Raw genomic sequence first — 23,633 nt, 5'->3', positions numbered from 1 at the left:
GACATTTCTTTAACTGGTTGCTGGTTCCAGGATCATCTGTTAAAAAGGATAATATATAGGAGTTCTAACCATGCTTTTATAAATGACTGCCCCTGTGTAGTTTTATCATTTTAAATTTACCCCTAATGAAGAGTCTTTGTTGCTCAGAACACATCAAAATGTTTTTATAGGCTGGAACAAAGAATCTTTGCACCTTTTGTGAATTTTCAATTTTTTATTTTACTTATTTATTTCTTAAGTTGGCGTAGCCTTTTTCCTGAGAGTTAATGCCTTAAGAGAGAAATTATAGAAATATATGGTCTGCAAATGGAAAAAAATATATTCTGGTGGTAGAACAGGGATGTATCATTGGCATAATTATATTCAGTTGGGGTATTTGCTTTCTATGCTCAATGAATTGATAGAAAGACACAGATATGGTTGATTCCTACTTTTTATCAATCCTATTATACTGTGCAGAAATATCATGTATTTTATAGTGTTTCCAGCTGCCTTTTTACTTTGGCAAAAGCTGTAAAGAAAGAAAATAAGAAGAAACCTCTGTCTTCAGCATTATGTATTCAACATTGTATTGAACCGAAAGCACAATGAACTCTTGGCATAATCAAAATCCCTGTAATTATTTTTAAATAAAAGGTGATAAACACAAGAGCATATTTGCTTTCCAGAAATCGATAATCCCTCCCACCCACACCTCCTTCCACATCCCTCCTCATCAGGAAGACACCTAGTTCAGTTATTTGACAGGGTGTAGAATTTAACAAGCATAGGATTTTCTGGCTTCTCATCATTGGTCCAAGGTGGAGTAAAATGTGCTTACAGTATTGATTTGTTAATTCACCGTCTCTGTTTTAAATGTCCGGGAAAAATAACATTTTTCTTCTTTCTATAGACAAAATCAGTAACACTATAGAAAATCCATTCACTTATGCCTCCTAAGCTATAAAAAAATTGATTAGCCTCTCTGCATCTGACATTTCTATTTTCATGGCTTGAGTTTTGAAAGATAATGGAAATATTTAGAGTTTCTCAGACGGTTAATCATCAGGCCATTGTTTGCTTTTTCCATTCTAAATTACTAAATAGAGTTCTAACTAATGCTTGCAAAAGTATGAGCGTACCTGACCCCTTTTCCATGGCATTCAGTGCCAGGCTGGCTGCTAACTGAATCAGGCCCCATATCTACAGATATTACTACTTTTGCAATACAGACATCTGGAAAGGCACCTGACAAGGTCTCAGGATCAGATATCAAAAATGTCTTAAGCTACAATCCTGTGCACACATGCTTACTGGAAAGAAGTCCCATTGAATGCAGTGGGGTTTATTTCCAAGTAAATGTACATATCATTGTGCATTTAGGCTGCGATGATCAAAATGAAATAGAACCTAACTACATGTTTACCACAGATCATTGCTGAGCTGAAACTGATGTAGTCTGTTGCTGACTTGCAGTGTCTGTACGCCAATTGGGGAGATCAGGTGCCAAGGGAAGTTGTTTGCTTGGGCCAGGCTTTGCTCCTTTGAAAACAGGCAAATATTCCTGATAAAATCCTTAAAGGGCATAATGTCATGATGAGGATCATCGCAGCAAGCTCTATATATGACTATGAGAAGGCCTGTTTGTATTACCGTCTTCTCAGCCTGTGGCAGCCAGACTGAGAAGGCAGCTTCCTCTGATTTCTGCCCATATACTTATATCGTAGGAGAGGATGGAGTCTGGCTAGACCATTCTCTCTCAGCCTGGTGTCATTGTGGGTTGCATCACTGTGAACAAATGTAACAAAGCTGAAGACGTATACAAAAATGACTATATTGTTTTTTGTAGGACAGATACTATCAAGCAAATGAAGTTCTTCTAAAATGTTCCTGCAAATGTGTGTATTATTCCTGTGTTACGTTGAAGTTTATTCTTTCATATTTTTCCTTCTCCTGCTTTAGGTTCTCCACAGGATATGGCAGCAGTAAGAAACCAGGCAGCTCTTCAGAACATGAGGACTTCCCGAATGATGTCCCAGAACACCAGCATGATGACCATGGGGGCCTCCCAAAACACGGGGTCAATGTCTGCTGCAGGTGGTCAGTCTGAAATGGGGATGGCTCCCTACAGCAGCCCAGCAACCAGCCAGCCTGGAATGTACAGTATGAACACAGGAATGAGCCAAATGTTGCCTCACCCAAACCAAAGTAGCATGAGTCTGACGCATAACCCAAGTCAGGGGCCGAGGCAACCCAACTCAACGCAAGGAGTTGGCATGGTCAGCAGCTTTGGTCCAAACATGTTGGTTAGCTCTGCCATTTCGCAACAACACCAGCAGATGAAAGGACCTGTGGGCCAGGTTTTGCCCAGACCACAAGCTCCCAGACTTCAAAACATGATGGGGCCTGTCCCACAAGGAGCACCAAACTGGCAGGCGCGAGGGTTACAAGGTATACCTGGAAGGACTAGCAGCGAAATTGGACCTTTCAATAATGGTGCTGCTTACCCAATGCAATCTGGTCAGCCAAGGCTGCCTAAGCAACATTTTCCACAAGGCATTAGTCAATCCGTCATGGACACAAGTGGAACAGTACGGACCCTCAACCCAGCAATAGGAAGGCAAATGTTGCAACCACTCCCTGGACATCAAGGAACCAACAACCAAGCCAGACCAATGGTTATGCCTACGATAAATCAGGCAGTTCCCACTCTGACTGGTTTTAACCAGTCCCCTGCACAACAGATACCAGGGGGTAACTTCACTCAGAGCAACCAAGGCCAGATCTATGAGAGGAATCCCACACAGGACATATCTTATAGCTATAGTAATGAAGGAGCTGGAGGTTCCTTTGCAAATATAACAGAGGGCACAGACCTCGTAGACTCCATCATCAAAGGTGGGCCAGGAGATGAATGGATGCAAGAACTTGATGAGTTGTTTGGAAATCCATAGCACATGGGGGGGGGGGTACAGTTTCAAACCTTTATGGGGTCAAATAAGGAAAGCAGGATGTTGTCCATCCTTGTTTCTTTGATTTCTTTTTAACGCTGTGCAAAGCAAGCTGATCCGTGGCTGCTTGTGGAAGGCATAGATGGAATTTGAAGCATTGACAAGAAGGCCTTGCCAACGTCCCTACAGCAGTCTCCACACCATAGCGCACCTGCTGAGGGGGTGGGGTGAGAAAAAGAGAGGGGTTTCCCCCCCAAAAAATCACTCCTTTCTGCCATGAGCCACAGGAAGGGCTAAGCAGTCTCTGTGTGGCAAAAGACTAGCTTTCCCATAACAGCACACTTCCCCATGCAGTTCTACTAGCACTGTTGTAACTTTCAAGACACAGAAGAGGCAGCTGCTAACTGAGACAAAGGAGGGGAGTTGCTAGGTAACTGTAGAAGCCACACAGAGGTCAGAATAGGTGCTAAACTCTGAGTTGAAGCAAAGTTTCTCCACGTACTTATGCGTCTGATTCGCTAGGGAGTCAAGCTGAGACTGCTTGATTAGGCTGAAGACTGGGCATGCCCACAATTGAATGGGTTCCTTCAGCATACTATCAAGTCTCCTTTAGGTGCAAAGGAAGTCCCAACCTGGCTAGTTTGCCTTTACTCCGTTGTCCATCCCTTCAATAACCAAGTGATTCACTTTGCTTTAAAGATGAAGAAAAAGCTCTAGGACAGGCTAAGCTTGTGTGGTACTTGTATTGCTTTCTGAGGTGGCTGCCACCAAAGACAGGGATGTGAAAGAAAACAGGCATTAAAAAGGAGAGTCGTACCTTGTGAGAACTTGAAAGCACTGGTGTCTAGCTTATACTTCGCTTGGAAATGCAAGTTGAGTGGGTGTTACATGTGTGGTGTTGAGTTACACAGTCTTATGACTTGATGTTCTCTGCTTCAACTGAAATAGATGTCCTGGGGAATCAATGAGGAAACAGTCTAAAGGTAACACAGGAAGAGGCCAATAGCTGTACTGTCTGTCACGTATGTAAATTACTTGGGCACCAGTGTCAACTCATCTCTTGACAAGTTGGAAGCAAGTTTATGCTCAACATTCTCCAAAACAATGTCCATTTTTTCACCCTTCCTACATTGTACATGATAACGCCAAGCTTTTTAAGATGCCTAAGTTAGTCTGTGAGAAGCAAAATAAGAAAGGAGAGATGTTCCATGAAGGTAACTTCTGGTGGTAGTTGCACATGAGCATTTGAACATCCCAAAGGTCATTTTCAAATAGAACTGTGTAGCTAGAATTGAATTGCAGTTCTTTGCTTAGGCCCATAAGGGTTACCCACTTCCACGGCACTCTCCACCGGATTATATGTTATATGCAAACGTAGGACCAAACTCCAGTGGTACATTTCCCCTCTCAGCAAATTCACTTCTAGAGGGAGCATTTTTAAGTGGAGAAGCAACAGGGGGGAGGTATTTTACCCTTTCCACAGTTACCACTTCTCTGTTCTGTAGCACCCTCATGTTGCTCCCACCCAACACTTCCCAGTATAGGGTTTCAAATGCAAGAGCACATCTGGAATCCATAAGAGGAAAGCAGCTTAGAGGGGGGTAACTTTAAAGTGCAAAAGAAGCAGGCAGAGAAAGATTTGATTGTCACCACCCCCATCTGCCCACACTTCCCTTAAAATCACCTCCTCCAGAAAACCTTTTCCTGAAAAACAGGGGTGGGGGAACCAAGGTTCAGTTACACATGTAATGCATGTAGCTAAGCCTTTAAACGTTTTATCTGGGCTGGATCACAAAGGTTTGATTAGTGTGCTTTTTAAATTCCCATATACATCCTGACACATATCCCAATGAAATTAGTGGGAGACTTTTTGTTGACTCCTATGTAGTGAGATAGAGAACCAGTTCATGAAACTTCCTGCTCGTGCTGAAATGTGAATTGACTAATGGGCTTACCCTGTGCTGAAGCAGTTGTTTGCTAATAGAGAAATATTCTGCCATGCAGTGCACTGCGTGCCAAAGTCAAGGCTCATCTGAGTACCAGTGGAGAACAGTGTCCTGAGGATCCAAAGAAGGTATTAGTCCACAAATATTCTAAGCATGATAAGGTATCATTATATCAAATTGTGATGAGGACTGGAGAGCAAAGAAAAAGGGTCTGTGTGCATTGCAGGAGTCAACTGAAGTTGGAAAACTCCTGACCACTTCCTTAGGCATGCAAGAGCATAGGGTAGGAATCAGACTACTGTTTCTATCACTTCTCTCAGGCAGGTATCACTGTTTCCTGGAAAGGGTGACAATAAAAAGGCTTACAGTGCAACTCTGTGTCTGCTTACTCAGAAGTAAGTGCCACTGTATTCAATGGGGCTTTATCCCGTGAGTGTGCACGGGATTGCGGCATTAAGTTGTCAGGGTTAACCGCACAAAATCTAATGAGTAATGAATTCACCTTTATCCAAAAAGTACAGGTATTCGTGTCTGGTTTAGCAATGAGGCCTCAAAATCCATTATATTTGTAAAGCTTCCTCCAAATATTTTAAACTGGGACCAAGTAATTAAAAATAGATAAATCAAAATGTAATATTGGGGGGGCAGGGTGTTGTTGTTTTTTACTATGGTGCTGATGTATATGAAATGTTTAACAAAAGAATTATTTGTAAATATGTTTTTACAATCCTACAGATATCACTGGGTCTAATCTGTAATATATATATAAATATAAATAAATATAATTATATAAATATAAATATATATATAATGTTTGTTTAAAATAGAGTATTTTTATTTCATTCTTTAACTCATCCTCACTGCAGTGGTATTGCACTTCAGATGTCTAATTACTAATTTGTACTGTATCCTTGCCAGCAACTTGCTCCATTTTATTCAGATTTTTCTAGTTTATTGTTTTTTACTTTGTACATTGAACATTGCTTATTTCCTTTTGAGAACTGTACAGAGCTCTGGAAAAAAATGTAGAAAGGAACTAATAACATCCCAATTTTAAAGAAAATAAAAATAAAAGATTGTTATCTGAATCAGTTCCGCTCTGATTTTTAGGATTCTCGTTCTTGTCACACATTATCTTCACTATGGTAGCAACTGCTGATTCGGTAGGCTCTGTTGTACTTTGGGAAAAGACAGGGTTAGGTTACTCAAGTAAAAGGCTAGAATCAACACAAAGGCTTCTTTAGATGAAGAAGAAATTGGATAGCCTTACTGGGCTTTGCTTCCTGTTTTTGTTACACATTTGTAATGGGCCGCATTACAGTGGCAAAGAGGGGTGACCACGTGGTCTAGAATTGAAAACATTCCCTGACTCTGTGCTCATAGCCTTGAGTGGGACAGCACCCTCTAGTGGGTGCGTTGTAGCACATCTTTGGCTCACACGGTAGGAAATCCTGTGATATTTCAGAAGAATCAGGATATCTGGGTTTATTTCAGAATGGAATAACCGGGGGGGAAGACGTGGAAGACATGCAGGAAGTTGACAATGTCATCAAAAGTACTCGAAAACTTCCATGAGCAGCCAATCAAGAGCGTGCCTTTTTTCACTCATGTGAAGAATCCCGAAATTAGGGATTGAACCTGGGACTGTCTGCATGCAAAGCTTATGCTCTACTGCTGAGCGATGGCCCTTTTCTAACTGCATAGTAAGGCCCAATTCAAACATAAAAGCACATGGTACAGTCCTCTTCGGGTGCTGTGCCACTTCAGAATCCACGTAAACAATTGCCATTTGAAAGCCACCCCCTCAATCAAAAACTGCAGTTAAGTGGAGACAAAGACTGGAAGCTTTTAAGCATGGAGCAGCAGGAGCAGCCGCCGCTGCCATGTTCCTCTTTACCGCAGCTGATCTGACCCTCTGCTTTTCCTAAAGCACCTTCCTAGTATGTAAGCGTTCCACACGCCTTGTTCAGCTCAATGTTAAACCCTTTTTGTTCTATGTGGCTTTTTAGTATTTTAAATCTCTTAGCCCTGCACTGTTTTTAAGATTCTCTCCTGCTCTAAATTGATGCTGTTTTTGAAGTTTTGAATTGTTTTAAAATGTTTGTCACCCTGGGGCTCTATCTGGACCAAAATATTTATTTATTACTAGCATTTCTATACTGTTCCACATCTAAATAGATTCCGGAGCAGCGAATTCAAAAAATCACTCTCCTCTGGCCCTCAGCCATTATGGTAAAATTGGCCAATTTGGTGTCTGGTACAGATATTTTCATTTTATTTGCCCATCTTAGGTAGATGGAATTTTACAGTCTGCAAGTTCAGTGGGAGTTCAGGCTGTTCAATAGTTCACAGAACCAAGCCTTGATTTTGTATTGAGCATATATTGGCAGTTGTGTGATTAACTGCAGTCCTGTTTTAGCTCTCTCCCTCCCCCAGTTTTTCCTGACAAGGATGATGTTTCTCTCATTCTGAGCTATTTCATGGCCGGTGCTGTTTTACCAGTTGAGAAACCAGGTCGCTGCTGATGGGAAATGAGAGTAAAGGTGCTTTGTGGAGAATCATAGAATAGTAGAGTTGGAAGGGGCCTATAACTCCCTGGGGAGGGGGAGGTCTTTTAAGCCCACCTAGAAGGCATGTTCTCTGACACAGCGTCCTGTCCCTAAGTCCCAAATGGCTGAATTGCTAAAGAACCCTTTGCTCAGTTACTGTATTCTCATGTACCTTAAGGCAGAACAATAGTTGCAGAATTCCTTAAGCAGAGTTGGTAGACCGAATGTCAAGCAATGCAGCCCAGCAATCTCCTTCCATTCTAGAAATTCAAATATATCCCATGCTAAGAGCAGGCCCGGTCCAGCAAAAACAGGCTGCATATTCTTCTGGTTAATAATTTTTGTAATGCTTTTTAAGACTTCCCAAAGAATGTCTAAATCACTTCAAATGTAATGTGTAATCTTCTGTTTATATTTTTTCAAAAACTATCAATTTGATTATTCAATACCAAAGCCGGTGTGGATTTTCTAGTGTCTGTTCAGCTCAAGTTAACGAGGACTGCACATTGTTCTGTGAAACTGAGACAGTGCAATCCTATACTTGCCTACTCAAAAGCAATTCCCACTGAATTCAATAGGACTTACAGCCAGGCAAGTATGCAAAGGATTTGAGCGTAATATAGCTTGAGAAATGCTCAACTGATGAAATGAATTGAACCCCCTTTTGTAAACTTTTGACAGCTAGAGAAACATTTACTGTGCCCCAGAAATTGATTCAACTTTCAGGGCATTGCGTGGGAAATACTTCACCACAATCAAGGTAAGTCAGTTGGAGCCCTCCATGAACCCCATGGGGATCCATCAGAGTAACAGGGGCCACCTACAACAGCTCTATACATTTCTCAGAGAGTTCGCTGCCTCTTGGATTTATTCACCTTTTCAGTGCATACTTCGAGAAATAGTGGGAATTCTACTCTATGTTTATGATGGTGTCCAGGAATCTAGAGGCAGTATTTAGTCCAAATTAACTTATATCAAACCCCACAGTCTAATAGTTATAATACTAAAAATACGTTAAAAAATAGTCTCGATCAACTTTTGAAAATTCACTGTTAATGCTATGGTGCTTAGCATACAAACATAATTTAAATTGGCCCAGGGCAGCCAAAAACTTACTTGGTAAGGATCTCCTTCATATGCATAGCTCAGACACCACCTCCCATGCAGATGTTCCTTCTTTTGTAAGCTTTCTTCCTGATATTTCAAACAATGCAAAAAAACAAAGTTTCAAAGGCCATTGCAAATTAAGCAGAAAGATGAAGGATCCAGAAATATTAGCTAAGTTAGATTGTGTTAGGTAAAGTAAAAGTTGGAATCATTGCATAAATTGCTCAAAATATTCAATCATTTGTCTCGTGGATATCTAGATTTTAATTTTTGTTTGTTTGTTGTATGGTACTGCATATCAGAAGCCAGTGCCATAAAAGGAATCTTAAAATATAAATGCATTTCAAATAGTCCATCTGTCAATCTGATAGAATCTTTCTGCATGGATGAAAGTAAACAATATTTCAAGGAACTCATACATTTTGCATTGCAAGGGAATGCTAGTGAAGGAATCTGCTTGCAAATTACCCCACATGGCTTATCTATTTGATGTCCAGGAGAAGCATCTGATTTATTTACCCATAAGAAGAATCTTTAGATTAGTTTACCTAGCTTGCTTCCTATTCTGAAGTCCAAGTATTGACCAAGAAAGTGATTTGCAATCCCTTCAAGAATATAAAAACCATCAAATTCAGAGAAAAACCATTGATCTAAAAAGACAGAAATGAAAAGAAGGGGGGAAGTTACATGTACACAGCAAATATGTCCTGCAACTATGAAATCAATAGAACAAGCTACTTGAGAATTTTATTTCAAAAATAGTTTCCTTTTCATCTGATTTTTTTATCCTGCTTTTCAGAATCATAAAATTTCCTTCCTTACAAATTGTGTGTTTGTGTGAACTCTACATGATCATTTTCAAGTGAACTTTGATAGCTACTTTAAATAACTCATGTAGGGTACAATCCTATCCAGATAGCAGCTTCTGAACTCAGAACCTGCCAGGTATCCAATGCAGGCCGGGAGGAGACGGGCAGCTCTACACTCCAGCTGTCCTACATCCCTGCTAGATGGGCAATTTTGCTCACCTAACAACAGCACCTCAGAGGGAGGAAGCTGGGGCGGACAAAGGGAATGGTGTAATACAGCTGCCTCGGTCTTCTCCCCTCCCTGCCCTTGAGAACACCTCCTTTTCCCCGTCTCCGCACTCCATTTTCTGAGCACAGAGAGGTAGCTGGGGCAGTTTTCTCCAAGGGGGCTGGGAGGGGGCAGGCAGTGCAGTTTCCTGTCTCCAACTCAGAATCAGGAAACCGAACTATCCTGTGCCCCGACACATACATGCTGTCTGGTGGCCGTAGGATTGGTCTCTCTTAGAGAATTACTGATCACCAGTTATTTTAAAGAACTGGTTTACTGAAGACAGAACCCAGTAACTATTCAGTTTTATATTTTCAAAAGAGGGGAACAGCCATTCTTGCTTTTCCCATGCAGTAGCCCTGGTTTCATCCTCCAGCCTGTCTTGCACCAATTCAAGCTGCTCAACTCTTCCTGCACTCTGCCTTAAGACTGCAGATTTCAGGCCAATAAAATCATGCCCAGCCTTTTCTCTCTCCCCACCCTCCCGCCACCCTTGCTCTTGCACTGCTTAACACCCAGCCTAATGAAGCACTCTTGAACTCAAAACGTTTTCTCATTGCTGACATTTTGGTTGGTCCTAACAAAGGTAACTTCATGTTGTGGCTTTTGATTTAGAGAAGTAGTATAATGATGTGATATATCTTAGGCATACAGCCAGCTTCCACAGAGCTCTGGCCAAGCTTATCCGGCCTCATTGTTCCCTTGCATGAACTGAGAATATGCACACAACATTTCTTTGTGGCTTCATGTTGCAAAGGAAGATTGATCGACATGCGCAAGCTGTCTTTCTCCTGATCAACCCTAGGGCCCCCCAGAATATAGTTTGAAAAGCACTGATCTAATGGATATAAAAGGCTGTTTTGTATTGAATCAGTCCAAATATCAATCTAGCTTTATGTTGTCAGTTCTGCTTTCCAGCAAATACAAATCTCATGGTTCTAACCAGATATTCCAGTACTCAGACTTGGAGATTATTTAGGGACCATGAGGTTTCCTACCTGCAAAATCTGGTCTATTGCTTAGCTACCACACACTGGAGGGAAAGGTTGTATTGTAATAATACTGGGACCATAAACACTCCCCTTCTCTGTCCTGTAACTCATGTATATTTCAGGCTATGATTCTGCTGAAAAAGTTAATTGTCTCCATTAGAGCCCCTACATGCCTCCTGATATGCAGCTCCCAACAGTTTTCATAGTCTGTTCATTAACCACAAGTATTTCAAACTGAAGACTTGTAGAGGTGTGCAATGCAAGGGGGGATCCCAAGTGTCAGTTCCATGCTTCAGAACTTGAAGATAACTTTGCTAAGAGCTTATCTGCCGCCTCCCTCCTGCGCCCCAACTGTCAAGGGCTGTCAAACTAGTCTATACGCAGGCCGGTCTTGTCAATTACTTTGTATGTTTCCTAGTACACTTTGTTCCCTTTGACAGCTGAAGCACAAAAGACAATAGACAAGGCAAGGGCTAGATATAGTTCGACAGCCGTAAGTGCGTACTTTTGCAACTGTGAAAAAATGTGTGTGTGGTGGGGGGGATAATTTTAAAAATAAATAAGACATTTGCACACATTCCTGGGGCAAAAAAAATTTCAAAATTTTGGTCCCACTTGCAAAAATCCCAAGGCCGCAATCAGAGCGGGGATGGGGACTTGGAGGCAGACAAAACAGGATACCTGCTGGAGCCAGTTAAAGGACCGAGGGGGAAGGAGGGGGAAAACAACCCACGGTAAGTCTGATCATCTGTTGGGCTCACTGTGGGTTGATTCTGCAGACAACCCACACTGAATGGCTAATTCACCAGAGTGGATTGTTATGCCAGGCGAACTCACCCAATATATCTTCAAATCAGGAATGATTTCATGGCAGCAATGAAGAAAAGCCACAAGTCATACAAACCTGAACAGACAAAGCAATGGGCTCTCCTTGGTTCCGAGGGAGCGCACCTAAAAGGCACCTTCCCACCTATATTGCTTGACAAGTCTGAACTAAATTGATTGGATCTAATGTGGAGTACACACATTAGAGCTACAATGCACAAGCCACTTTACGTTGCTCCACATGGCAGCTGTCGCCACATGGTGAGCTGTTAACATGCAATGGCTGAACAACACAGATGGGAGAATTTCTCTATGCCAATGGACAATTAAAAGCAGGAATGAGATATGTTGAACGTTGCCCTGGCTGCTGCAAGCCAACAGCTTCCGTGTGATGACAGCCATCATGTCCATGGCCTCCATGGGGCAGGTGGCACGTGGTCACTTGCCCTTTGCTTCCATCTCCCCTGGGGCTTTTGTTCACAATGTACAAAATAGCCCATTTCCTTAGCTGAGCTGACTTGCTGAAAATCCACCTACTGCTGTGATTCTTCATTTCTTTCCTCCCCCAGCATTTTCTGCTTGGTTTAATCCCTTCTTATAATGCTTGTTGCTCACACACAGATGGTTCTGGTAGGCTGGCAGCTTGTCTTGCTTCACCTTCCTACTGTAGTTTGTTTTGCTAGGTATTCCAGAGGTCATATTGCCCAACTGTTCATTCCCAGCACATACGCTGAATGGGGAAGTATATTATAGGTGCTTTGTAGCTATGTATCTTGTGGGAGCAGCTAAGCAAGCACATAATGGGCTAGGGGTAGCCTCTACTAACACATGCTCAGCCTGTGATCCTCCAACTGGATGCTCTGTAATAAGCACATCAGAACCAACAGAAACCAATCTACACTTTGATGGCTGGGGTGTTAGAATGCTGTTCGACAGTCAAATATAGTATTATGCTGAAAGTTTGAGGAAGGGATTTTTCTAACTTAACCTTTAAAAGATTATTATGGTGTTTGTAAAAGCAAAACAGCAACATATATTTTTGTGAAATTAAGTTGCATTTATTTCATTGAACTTGCTTATACAAAGTTTGCTTAAAACTGAAGTAAACAAGACCAACAGTTAAACTAATGAAAACAAACTCATGAAGTTTAATTATTATTATTATCATCATCATCATCATCATCATCATCATCTCTATACCACTCAATAGCCGAAGCTCTCTGGGTGGTTCACAAAAACCGGTTTACTCTTTGCTATACTATAACTATATCCAGAAAAAAGCCAAGAGAGCTATCTTCCATACCATTCAAAGCGTCTTCCTGGCAGCTTAACTCCAACATTTTTATATGCTTGAAAGGTGAGCTAGTATAAGATAAGCCACATAGGGCAGACTATGTTGCAAGTGTATACAAACTTTCCTTTAGCATAGACAAAGGAATGTAATCCCACCCTTATTGAGGGAACTCCAGAAAAGTTTAAACACTCCACTTTCCAATCAATCCCGATCAAATCAACTCCTATGGTGCAGCCATTGAATTGGCTATACCGAGCCCTAAAGGCAAAGGGCGCTATACCAAAAGCAATGCACAAGAATGGGGTGGATGGAATGGTATACTTTTCTGGACCCAGAAATCCAGGTGGGCCAGTCCAGGCTAAAATCTCATTAAAATCTCAGGGGAGCAAATGGAGGCTAAAGCGTACCTCATGCTTGAAGATATTTATGGGAACTTGTTTCCCTCTATTTGTGTACCTATTGTCCATATCTTGTGAGATTGGCTGGAGCTAATCAGAAGCAGTGTCACAGCACAACAAGTAACATGCTTAACAGAGACTTGCTGCTCTTCTCTAGAACAGACAGTGTGTTCATACAATTAGACTAGGACTTGAGGGAGAAATTGTGCTTTCCTATGTGACCTACTCTCCCCAAAACTACCAGTTCCCAGAGTTGCTTGTGCAGAAGCAGAAGGGAGGGCTACAGCACCATAATATTCAGGGACACTGATACCAGGGACAGTGGAAGCAAGTGCTGCTGCTAGGACTTACATGCATGAGTAAATGTCTACTTCACAAGTATCCTACAAATCTGAGAATTTTACTTATGGCATGTTGAATCTGAAAAATCTTCAAGTCTACTTTTGGAAAAGAGTATGAAGTGCTCCTACTAATATTTTTAAACAAGATTTACTCAAAAACAAAAAAATCACTTGCCACTACTTTTGTAGAACTTTTCTCCTCAGGCAAATTTACCACAGCTTTGTGGTAAAACTACAGTTCCTTACCTCTTAGTTCAATTCAGATTTCTTATTTTACCCCATAAAACATTCAAATGACCGTCACCATGCCAAAAACATCACCTTGTGATGAATCATGTCAGCTACTGTTCATAAAAATAAATCCACCCCCGTATTTTCCTCTCAAAAAATTCACACTAGACTTAATTTCCATCCAACATTCTCTTCTTAGAGGAGAGCTGTGGGACAATTAATATCAACAAGACTTGAAACCTAACCATCCCCAACAACTTGATATGCTCAGGGCTCCATCACACCAGCGTTTTATCACACTCTCACCATGCTTGGTTTGCAGTTTTGCAGTACAGCACTCAGATGATGCCGTCCCTGTCCTCTTCTCCTCCCTTTTTTGTGTTTTCCTAGAGTGGGTAAAGTCTGGATTATTTTCCCCAAACGGAATTAAAGCACCCTTCAGCCCCTGTGTAGTGCCATCGTCTTGCTATTTCCATTGTTGGGGGCGTGTGCTTTGAAGGGAGAGCTTGTTGACAAAAGAGGAGGGTGGAGCGGTTCTCCTCCTCCACGTGGTGTTGAACAAATGGCTTGTGCTGAGCCATACTTTTGCTGCTCCAACCCCACCCTCCTTGCCCACAGTTCCCTCATTTTTAAAGATAAAGAGATGAAACTTGCAAATGTGAGAAGCTCATAAGTACAGCTTTAGGCATGCCAAGTTTGAATCAGATCGGTTCATCCCTTGATTTTTAAAGAATTTTTAATCCCCCACCCCCAATTATTCCTTCCCATTAACACACACACCCCTCTCCAATTCTGTGCAGGAGTGGATTAAGGCAGAATCAGAGTGGTGTGAGATAGTTGACAAGCATTCCAGACTTATGTTTATACACACAGAGAGACACACTTAAATACTAGGGCCTCCCAATCAGGGAGTAAATTATCATCAAGATTCTATGTAAACAACAATTGAAAAATATACAGAGAAAGAATCTAATACAAACGGGGTTTTTTTTTTAAGTCTAAAACAGCAAACTGGAAAGAAGTGCTTTGCAACCAGATGCTTACTTCTGAGGTCTTATTTCTGGTGACCACACTATTAAAAGCCAGATCTATACATGTGTACTCAGAAGTAAGTCTCGCTCTGTTCAACAGGGTTTACTCAAAGGTAAACATGCATCGGATTTAGTATGACTTGGATGTAAATGCAGTTGAAATCAATGGAATTTACTCTTGAGTATGGGAATCAAGCCCCAGCAATAAACAAGCTTCATTGAACACACACACACACACACACACACACACACACACACACACACACACACCCCTCTATCTCTGATTCTGCTTTAATCCACCCCTGTGCTGAATCGGAGGTGTAGGGGAGGGAAGGAATGATTTTTTGGGGGGGGGAATTAAAAATTCCTAAAAAATCACGGGACTGAATACCATTGCACATCAACTATAAAGAAATATTAAATATTATTATATGCCAGGTATCAAATATGACATGCCATTCCATCAGCTATCAGATACTTCCATATCAGCTGTCAAATATAGTAATCAGAACCAATATACATTCACAAACACTGCATTAAATATAATGCAGATGCAAAAACTAAAACCACTTGTGGAGGGAGGGAGGGGGGTACCCTACCTCCAGGCAGTGTAGGAAAGGATAAAAGGTTGCTCGATTGAATACCAATCCAACAAGGTGGGCTGACTGAGCCAGGGGATTCTCAGACATTACAGGACAACCCTAAGGTTTATGAAACAAGGGCCCAGGCCAGCACCCACTATTTTGAAGTACTAGGCCTGAAACCTTAAATAGCAGCAGTAACCAACAGGAAAGCTCTGGACTTAGTACTAAGGCCAATTGGAATAAAGCACACATATTCAAATATGATAGGTGGTAAGTTTATTTAGTAAAAGGGAAAAGGAGAAGGGAATAACATACAAAAGAACTGGAGCAATGTTTGTAAATAATACTTACAAAGCAAAACAGCAAAACTGACTAAACCTGTCTATATGTACCAGTGGCACCGGCCTTCAGTAGAAAAGGACCTCAGAAAGCAAACCCTCCAAAGCAACCATTGGATAGGGCAACATGAAAGTAATAGAAGACAAAGACATATTTTCTCTCCTTGATTTTATACTTAAAAGCCTTTAGCAAATCTGAGGTGATCCCTATTAGCCAATCACAAGATAGCTTGAAATAATCTGCCCAGACTTTCGGGGGGGGGGGGGGCAGAAGATTCTCACCAACTTTCAATTGCATTTGTTCAGCCCAATTAGTAGGGTTCTGCTTTGGCACTGAAGCCAGGGACGGCACGAGATAACACATACAGGTGGCCTAACAAATACGTACAGGCTCAGCCTTATAGAAAGGAACCTCTCAGGTTGCTAAAAGACAGAAGAAAAATGGATTTCTTGACATCACAATCAGCTACAAAAATTCAAGACACAGAGCAAGGACTAAAATTTTAAATCTTAAATACTGAAAATACTAATATACAGAAAATGCTTGACAGAAGATAAAAATGTGACCACCGGGCAAGGTTCCCAAGGGTAAGCATTCCAGAACCGGGAGAGGGAGCTACCATTGAAATCACAGAAGAGAGTTTTGTTTCCTGAAAGGTAGGCTATGAAATATTTGTAATAAATAAATAAAATCTTTATACTTTTATTTTGAAATGCAACAATTCTGGAGTTTTGACAACAGCAACAGAGAAAAAAGTGAACAGAGAAAAATCCTATGATAAGAGGAGAAGTGGAGTAGAGACCATCACTCATTCCTGGGTAGGCAAGGTCACTGATTGAGAAAGCACTGAGAACTGGATAACACTATATCCAGTTCTCATGGGATAGCATATAACTGGATGAGAATAACTTGTTGAAGAATTTGTCAGTTTCACTTATTCTATTAAAAGAGGGAAAATGAAATTGACAAGTTGTCTTTTTTGTAATGGGAACATATGTACAAGACAGCCCCTAAGCACACAGGCTAGCCTTCAAAACATACATTTAAAAATAAAAACATCAATATAATGGTGTGCATTAGTGCAAGGGAAGGTGGTGGGTTTGTAGTAATCCCCCTTTTTACTTTCATTTAAATGCCTAGATTAATTTGAATGGGACAACAGGGGAACTGTCTCTTTTGAAAGGGTCATAAAATAGCTCACACAGAGAAGTAAATTCATGCCATATACAAGAATCCCAATTGCTGCTTGTGGCACCTATGCAACCACAGTCCACAGAGTGCTCATGATAGCAAAGAAATGCTAAATAGAGAGTGGATACGAGAACTGCATTTCCCCATCAACAAAATGTGCAGTGTAAGTAGTGGTAACATGGGATCTTCCCACAAGTATCTTGACAGAAGACATCTGAAGCTTACCCAACAACTGAGTATAAATTCTGCTACTGTAAGGAAGAACATTTAAATCCGCTGCAATAACGGAGTATTATTGGCTTCCCATTTTTTGATGCTAAAATAAATCTGACAGTGCCCCAAGACATAATAAACGAGGGATTTCATAGCGATCTTCCCCTCCTCTATTGATCCTTTGGCTCTGCCCAATAGCGGTCTCTGTCTCTACTCCTTCCTGATCAAGCTTTAGTTGTAACTCTTTACTGACCCCACCGAGAAGGCAAATCTCAGCGGGGTGCTGAACTCTTGCTACAAGAGAACAGATGGCTGGGCAAGTGAAGCCAAAAGCGATTTAAGTATAAACTCTGTTGAATCGAGTAATCGCTTTTCAGGGTGTTATTCTGACAAAGCTGGAAGGGTTTGCCTCTAGAAAATAAAAAAAGAAGCGTGGAGCTTTGGAGAAGGCAATTTCTGTCGTCTGCTGTAAGAACCTTACTTCCCAAAGATCCTAAAATGTAGGACAATGTCCAGAAAGGGTATCTATGTTAGTCTGTTGCAACAAATACACACACACACACGCATAGGTTCCCCCCCCCCCAAAAAAAAACCCTGTTAGATTTATGGAGGAAATGAGTGAAGCGCATATATTTTTAAGATTGCTCATAGTATGGACTGTGCACTATCATGTTTTAGGAACACTTTGCTAGGGATTTGCTTAAAAGGGACTGTTAGGGCAGCTAAAGTTCTAGTTTTTCCTATTTTTAAAAAAATACTATTATTATGACAATCTTATAACTCTGTTTCTCTGTATTGGCAAAGAAAAATGGAAGATGACAGTTTTCCAGTGTTGAGAGACCAGGGGCTCTTTCAGATGGGGGGGGAAATCACGTTTCCTTACCAGGGCTCTCCTTCCTGCTTCCCTTCCACATTTGCTGAAATTACATGAGGAAAAGAGCAGCGACCATGTGGCTCATACAGTTCAATGGGAACAGCGCCCTCTAGTGAGTGTTTTATAGCACAACTTTGCCTGCACACAGCAAGAAATCCCAACAAATCCTGACTTATTTCAGAAGAGTCAGGTTTTCTGTGGCTTAATTTATAACGCTAAAACCAGGAAATGGAGCAGATGTGCAGGAGGCTGACAGTGTCATCAAAATGAGCCACGAACATTCATGAGTGGCCAATCACAAGCGTGCTATAAAACGCTTGTTTAAAGAAGCTCCAGAACTATTCTGAAATAATCTTTTCTGGGGGAGAAAGTATGCAGAATCATTCTGCTTCACCACTTACATATAATGAGACCAGGGACTTTCTTGCAGCATTTGATTTGGTAGGAGAACAAGGGCACTAGTTTTGTGTGTCCCAGCAAGTGTGAACTGTTTTGGCAAAGGCTGTGTCTTGGTGGAGGAGATGCACTATAAATATGAAATGGGAGGGTAGTTTTTCCATAAAACTTCACTGCGCAATCAAACAAAAACTTGTGCTTTGTGTGATGCTATTCTTTCCCTTCCTGCCTTTCATTTAATGTTGTCATTTTTTATACAAAAACTCAATAAGTATTGTTTGGAAAGGCAATACTGGGGAATAATTTCAGAGAATAAGGAAACTAGTAGGAGACTCAGAAAACAAATGGGACCAAATAGGTAAGAATGGGATAGTGAGAAACTATTAGGGCAGTAGGAAAGGATTCAGGAAGGAGATTTTTCAAATCTACATTAACAGTACTTGAATTGCTTGTTCCTTACATCCTTTTATTTACTCTAATTATCCTCCCAGTGCAAGTCTATGCATATTTCCTCGGAAGTAAATCCCACTGAATTCCATGGAGCTTACTCCCATATAAGTGCACATAGAATTGCAGCCTCAATGTATTTCTAATTACATAAATGCTTAACACTCTCTCTCTCTCTCTCTCTCTCTCTCTCTCTCTCTCTCTCTCTCTCTCTCTCTCTCTCGTCAATAGGTTTAGCAACATGCTTCTCCATGAGAAAGCTTTCTACAGATGAACAACACCAGAAGCATAACTTCCATAGTTTTGTTTCTGGAAATGCATGTATTTGTGTATATTGTAATTTCAGCTAACACATTCTAAAAACTTCATCACGTCTAGTCAAATGCGCAGCTCCTGTCACTTCTTCTGTAGCCACTCCCATGTCACTTCCTGAAAACAGCAAGTAATTAGTAGGACTGTGCACAGACTCCCCCACCCCCGATCCGCTCTGGATCCTGATCCACAACTTTCAGATCAGGTCCGCTCTACTTTCAGCTGATCCGCCTATGGTCCACTCCTCGGCAGGGCTCCGTATCAATGCTCCGTGTTTCCCCCCATAGATTTGCATTGAAATGTCAAATGCCTATAACTTTTTTAGTTTTCAAGTTAGAAACATCAAAATGGGCACCATGAGAGCTTCTGAATGTATCCAGATTCATGTCCATTTTGGAGGAAATCCGAGCATGCCCTGATTTTGGGGGAATATTTGAAAAAAACCCCACCATTTTCAGAAATGCAGTTATCTCTGTCATTTTTCCAGATACACACCTCTAACTGGGCACCATCACAGCTTCCACCTAGATCCTTATTCATGCCCATTTTGGAGGAAATCCAAGCATGCCCTCATTTGGGGGGGATTTTGAAAGTTTCAACCCTCAACCCTAACCCCATTTAACAAAAATGCATACATCTCCGTCACTTTTAAAGTTAGAAACATCAAAATGGCCACTGTGACAGCTTCTAAATGTATCCAGATACATGCCCATTTTGAAGGAAATCCGAGCATGCCCTGATTTTTGGAGAATATTTGAAAAATCACCCCATTTTCAGAAATGCAGCTATCTCCGTCATTTTTCCAGATACAGACCTGCAACTGCCCACCATGAGAGCTTCCACCTAGATCCTTATTCATGCCCATTTTGGAGGAAATCCGAGAATGCCCTGATTTTGGGGGAATATTTAAAGTTAAACCTAAATCAGAATCTTCCTCTCAGGTAACCACGTCAAAAATGAACAGAGGGAACTTCCAGATAAACAGGATGAGCGTACAGACCTTGCATTGCCACGCTTGGGTTGCAATACTTCTAAAAACTTAATTTCTTTCATGCCATGCACTCATTTCAAAGAGCTATTACGTGTTGGTTTTTCAAGATGCACCCCCCCACACACACACCTCCGTCACAGTTCACACACTCCAGGGTATGCCCAGCCAATAACTGTAGTAATATAACAATAAAAATACTAATAATCACAACAAGAAAAATTAGAACAAAAACTCTGTCTTTATTACCAGTAAGGGGAAAGTGGACGTGCCCAGTGGGACAGTGGGGACTGTGCCACCAGTCATTTGGCCGGTCCTGTCTAGGAACCTGCCTTTGAGAAGCTTTGAGAACCTCAACTCATTGGCTTCTCTTTCCACTATTCCCCTTTGGAGGGTTCTGATGACCCTCAAGGGCAGTGGGCATTGGGTACATCCACATGCCATACAGCACATCATCCACTTGCACCACATCTATTCATTTGTTCACCAAGGTTATGGTGGGTACCTTGCAGTGCTGTGTTGCCTATCTGTTATTTTACTTTGTATATTATAAGGTTGCGTGTGTGAGTTTGCTGGGGCTACTGCTTCACCAATGCACTCAAAAAGTGTCAAAAGTCCTACAAAAGACAAAGAAAGAGAAGTTACTAAATATCCTGTTTTGCTTATTCCCACCCCCTCCAACACTGGGATTGGAGGATGCTTCACATAGGCTGATCACTTATCATGATTGGGAGATGAATCTGTCAATCAACGTTAAAAAATAGGTTTCCCCCTCCCGCTTTACCCATTATATAAAAATTAATAGCAAGCAAACCGCATGACGAAAAGTTCTGAAAATAGACACAAATGACCCCCAATCATCACTCTCTAAGCACAGTAAGTTTCAGAGAAGTAGCTTTAAAAACAAAAAAGTTATAGGCGTTCTTTCACCCAATGCAATCCTATGCGAAAAAAGTTCCAAAATGACTAAGTGGATCGCTCCACAAAGGGGCGACTCGCTTCTTGACGGTTCGCTTCGTGCCTGACCTGATCCGTATCCGCCTTTGGCGGAGGCGAATCAGGCCGATCTGATGTTGCTTCTATGAACTGAAGCAAAGCGGAGCACAGCCCTAGAAATTAGCCCCATTCAGTCTGGTAGGAAAGAACAGCAATTGGACTTTATGAGAGGTTTTTTGCAGCGCAATAATGGCCAGAAGGAATGGAAGACGGGCGAGAGACAGACGATGTCATGTGAGTAATTCGCAAGTGCCCAGTAACGAGCTGGCAGTAAAACACTCATTGGATGGAGCTTTAAGACACCTTAAGAAAAGTTTCTTCTAGTTGTACAGACTTTACCACGGAAGTACAGATTGTCACTGCCTAGGAATCCCAGCTTTGTAGAATCACAATGCAAACAATGCTGATAAGGATAGCTTTTGGAGGTTCTGCCCTCACCATTTCTTAATTTACATTTGAAGAGTAGGACTAATATAAAATATATAATATAGAAATGTGTTATTTTTGTATAGTGACAGTCAATGAAACAATCATTGCACTTTGGCAGTGTCCAATGCTTCCCGTCTATGAGCAGGGCTCACCACCACTTCCATTCTGCAAGCAGGCTGCCCCACCAATTCCATCGGGCAACACAAATTTAGCGCTTCCGGGTGCAAGCCCTGAAACGAGCTGAAATGCTCATTTCTGGAATGTGGCAGGTCAGCGGAGCTCCCTTATGTGGCTGGCTATCCGGCAAGGCTGGCTGCTAGCAGGGATTCACCACTGGATTCTGCCCCTTATGGGCTCAAAACAAAAGGTACCTCAAATCTAACAAGGAGGCAGTGTCTTATAGTTTGAATGGTATTTGTGATTGTTGACTCCTCTCAATATTCTTGACTCTAAGTCTGGTCTTTTCCCAGACAATTTCAAACTCTATAACACAGGGTTTTTTGGGTTTTATTTCCATCTTTCCTTCATCTTCTATGTCTCCCCTCTTCTATCCTGTCTTATTTCTCCTCTAGTTAGTCAGACATCTAATCAGACCACATCCCTTCCACACAAATCTTTTCTTGTACAGTATCCCTCATCGCCCACAGGCATTTTCCTTCTCTATGAGGAATGCTCACCCTTCCAGCCTCTGCTGCCTCATAAAAAATATTGTATTTTAAAAATCTAGAGACCCATCAAGCATGTCAGTTTCATGACATAGGAGCAGGCCTCCCATCCAGGCTGCTGGGTTGCCTAGCAACCTATTTCTCACTTCTCTGATGAGTCATTTGCCTATTGCAATGCCTTGCTGATGTAAGCACAACCAAGAAAAACAATATTGCAGTGGCTATTGCTCTTCTTGGTATCTGTTTATTAATTATTAGCTCTATAAAAGGTTTGTCCACAACCTTGTTGCAGCCTTTCCTGTTTAAAAACAAAACAAAACAGATCTTCCAGGCTACTGGAAGAATGTCTTCTGCAGTACGCCATGTGTATCACGCAGCAGACAAATGACATAGAAACATGTTGGCCTACATTTTCACACTCCTCAAACTAAGCAAATGGATGCTTTATTTTCAGAGATGCTGAACAAGGGTCTGACCTTGCTTCAACAGCCTTAAGTCCTTGTCCTTTGCATTATGTTATCATTCTCAACACACACAGAGAAAGCAACATCCATACTAATGATAATAACATTTCAACATGAACACAAACATTGCATTTGCAAACTTAATCAGCCAACTCTCTAAATCCATGCCAACTCCTGCTCCGTTGTCTCCTCCCAAACCGCTCCACACACTAGAGAAATAAAAGTCCACCTTAAGAACAACATTTCCACTAAGAACCTTTCCAGATGATCAGAAAGCACAGATGTTGTCAGTGCTGCACGTCCAGTACTTGAGCGGCACTAGATTACTGACCATCATCCACTGCTGCTTAATACTTGAGAGCGCAGGATTGGGCTATTATGAAAAAGTTCAACTCAAATTCATACATAATGCTTTTTGTGTTATGACATTCTTTTGTCTTTTCAACTAAAAATTAATCTCATGTTAAGCAACCTCCTGTAGAACAGCATTCCTCAGCCTGGTCCTCTTCAAATGTCTTGGACTACAATTCCCAGAACCCTCAGGAGGAAACCAGGTTGGGGAATACTGTCCTATAGAATAGGTTTTTATTGGTCCACCTAACAATATTGTTTCTATACTTCAGTTTTTGATGTATGATTGCATTATTTTATTTGCAATATGCAACCTATTATATTTTGGAATTATGTTTTGTCTTTTCTTTTTTGAATGAAACATGCCATTTTCAATGTTAATAAAACAAAACAAAAAACAACTTTTTTAAAAAAACAGATATTTTACTTGGGGTAGCCCCACCCATTATCAGTACTACAATATACCACTTCTGTGGGTAGCCGGGGGCGGGGGGATAGTTCTGCCCCAGGGGAGAATCATGATGCTGTTTGCAAATTTTTCTCTTTCTTTTTCTTTGTAAATGAGGCTGGATGAGAATTCCACTGACAGCTTTGCACAGGGCAGCAATAACATTTTTTTAAAAAAATCAAATACATGTTCATTAAATTGTAGTCAAATGCATA

General features: G+C 41.3%; 1 protein-coding gene across 2 annotated transcripts in view; it reads left to right on the top strand.

Moving 5' to 3' along the window:
- MAML3 (mastermind like transcriptional coactivator 3) overlaps nucleotides 1-5,964 on the top strand; it is a 400,679-nt gene extending 394,715 nt beyond the window's left edge. For both annotated transcript variants that reach the window (XM_063136345.1, XM_063136344.1), the window contains one exon: nucleotides 1,942-5,964. In XM_063136345.1, the coding sequence (XP_062992415.1) occupies nucleotides 1,942-2,933 (992 nt within the window). In that variant the 3' untranslated portion in view covers nucleotides 2,934-5,964. The remainder of the gene's footprint in view (nucleotides 1-1,941) is intronic.
- Nucleotides 5,965-23,633: the final 17,669 nt, after the last annotated feature.

The sequence above is a fragment of the Elgaria multicarinata genome, chromosome 10, assembly GCF_023053635.1.
Source record: "Elgaria multicarinata webbii isolate HBS135686 ecotype San Diego chromosome 10, rElgMul1.1.pri, whole genome shotgun sequence".
NCBI classification, from domain to species: Eukaryota; Metazoa; Chordata; class Lepidosauria; order Squamata; family Anguidae; genus Elgaria; species Elgaria multicarinata.
The sequence above is the reverse complement of the archived record's forward strand: the minus strand, read 5'-3'. Positions and strand labels throughout refer to the sequence as shown.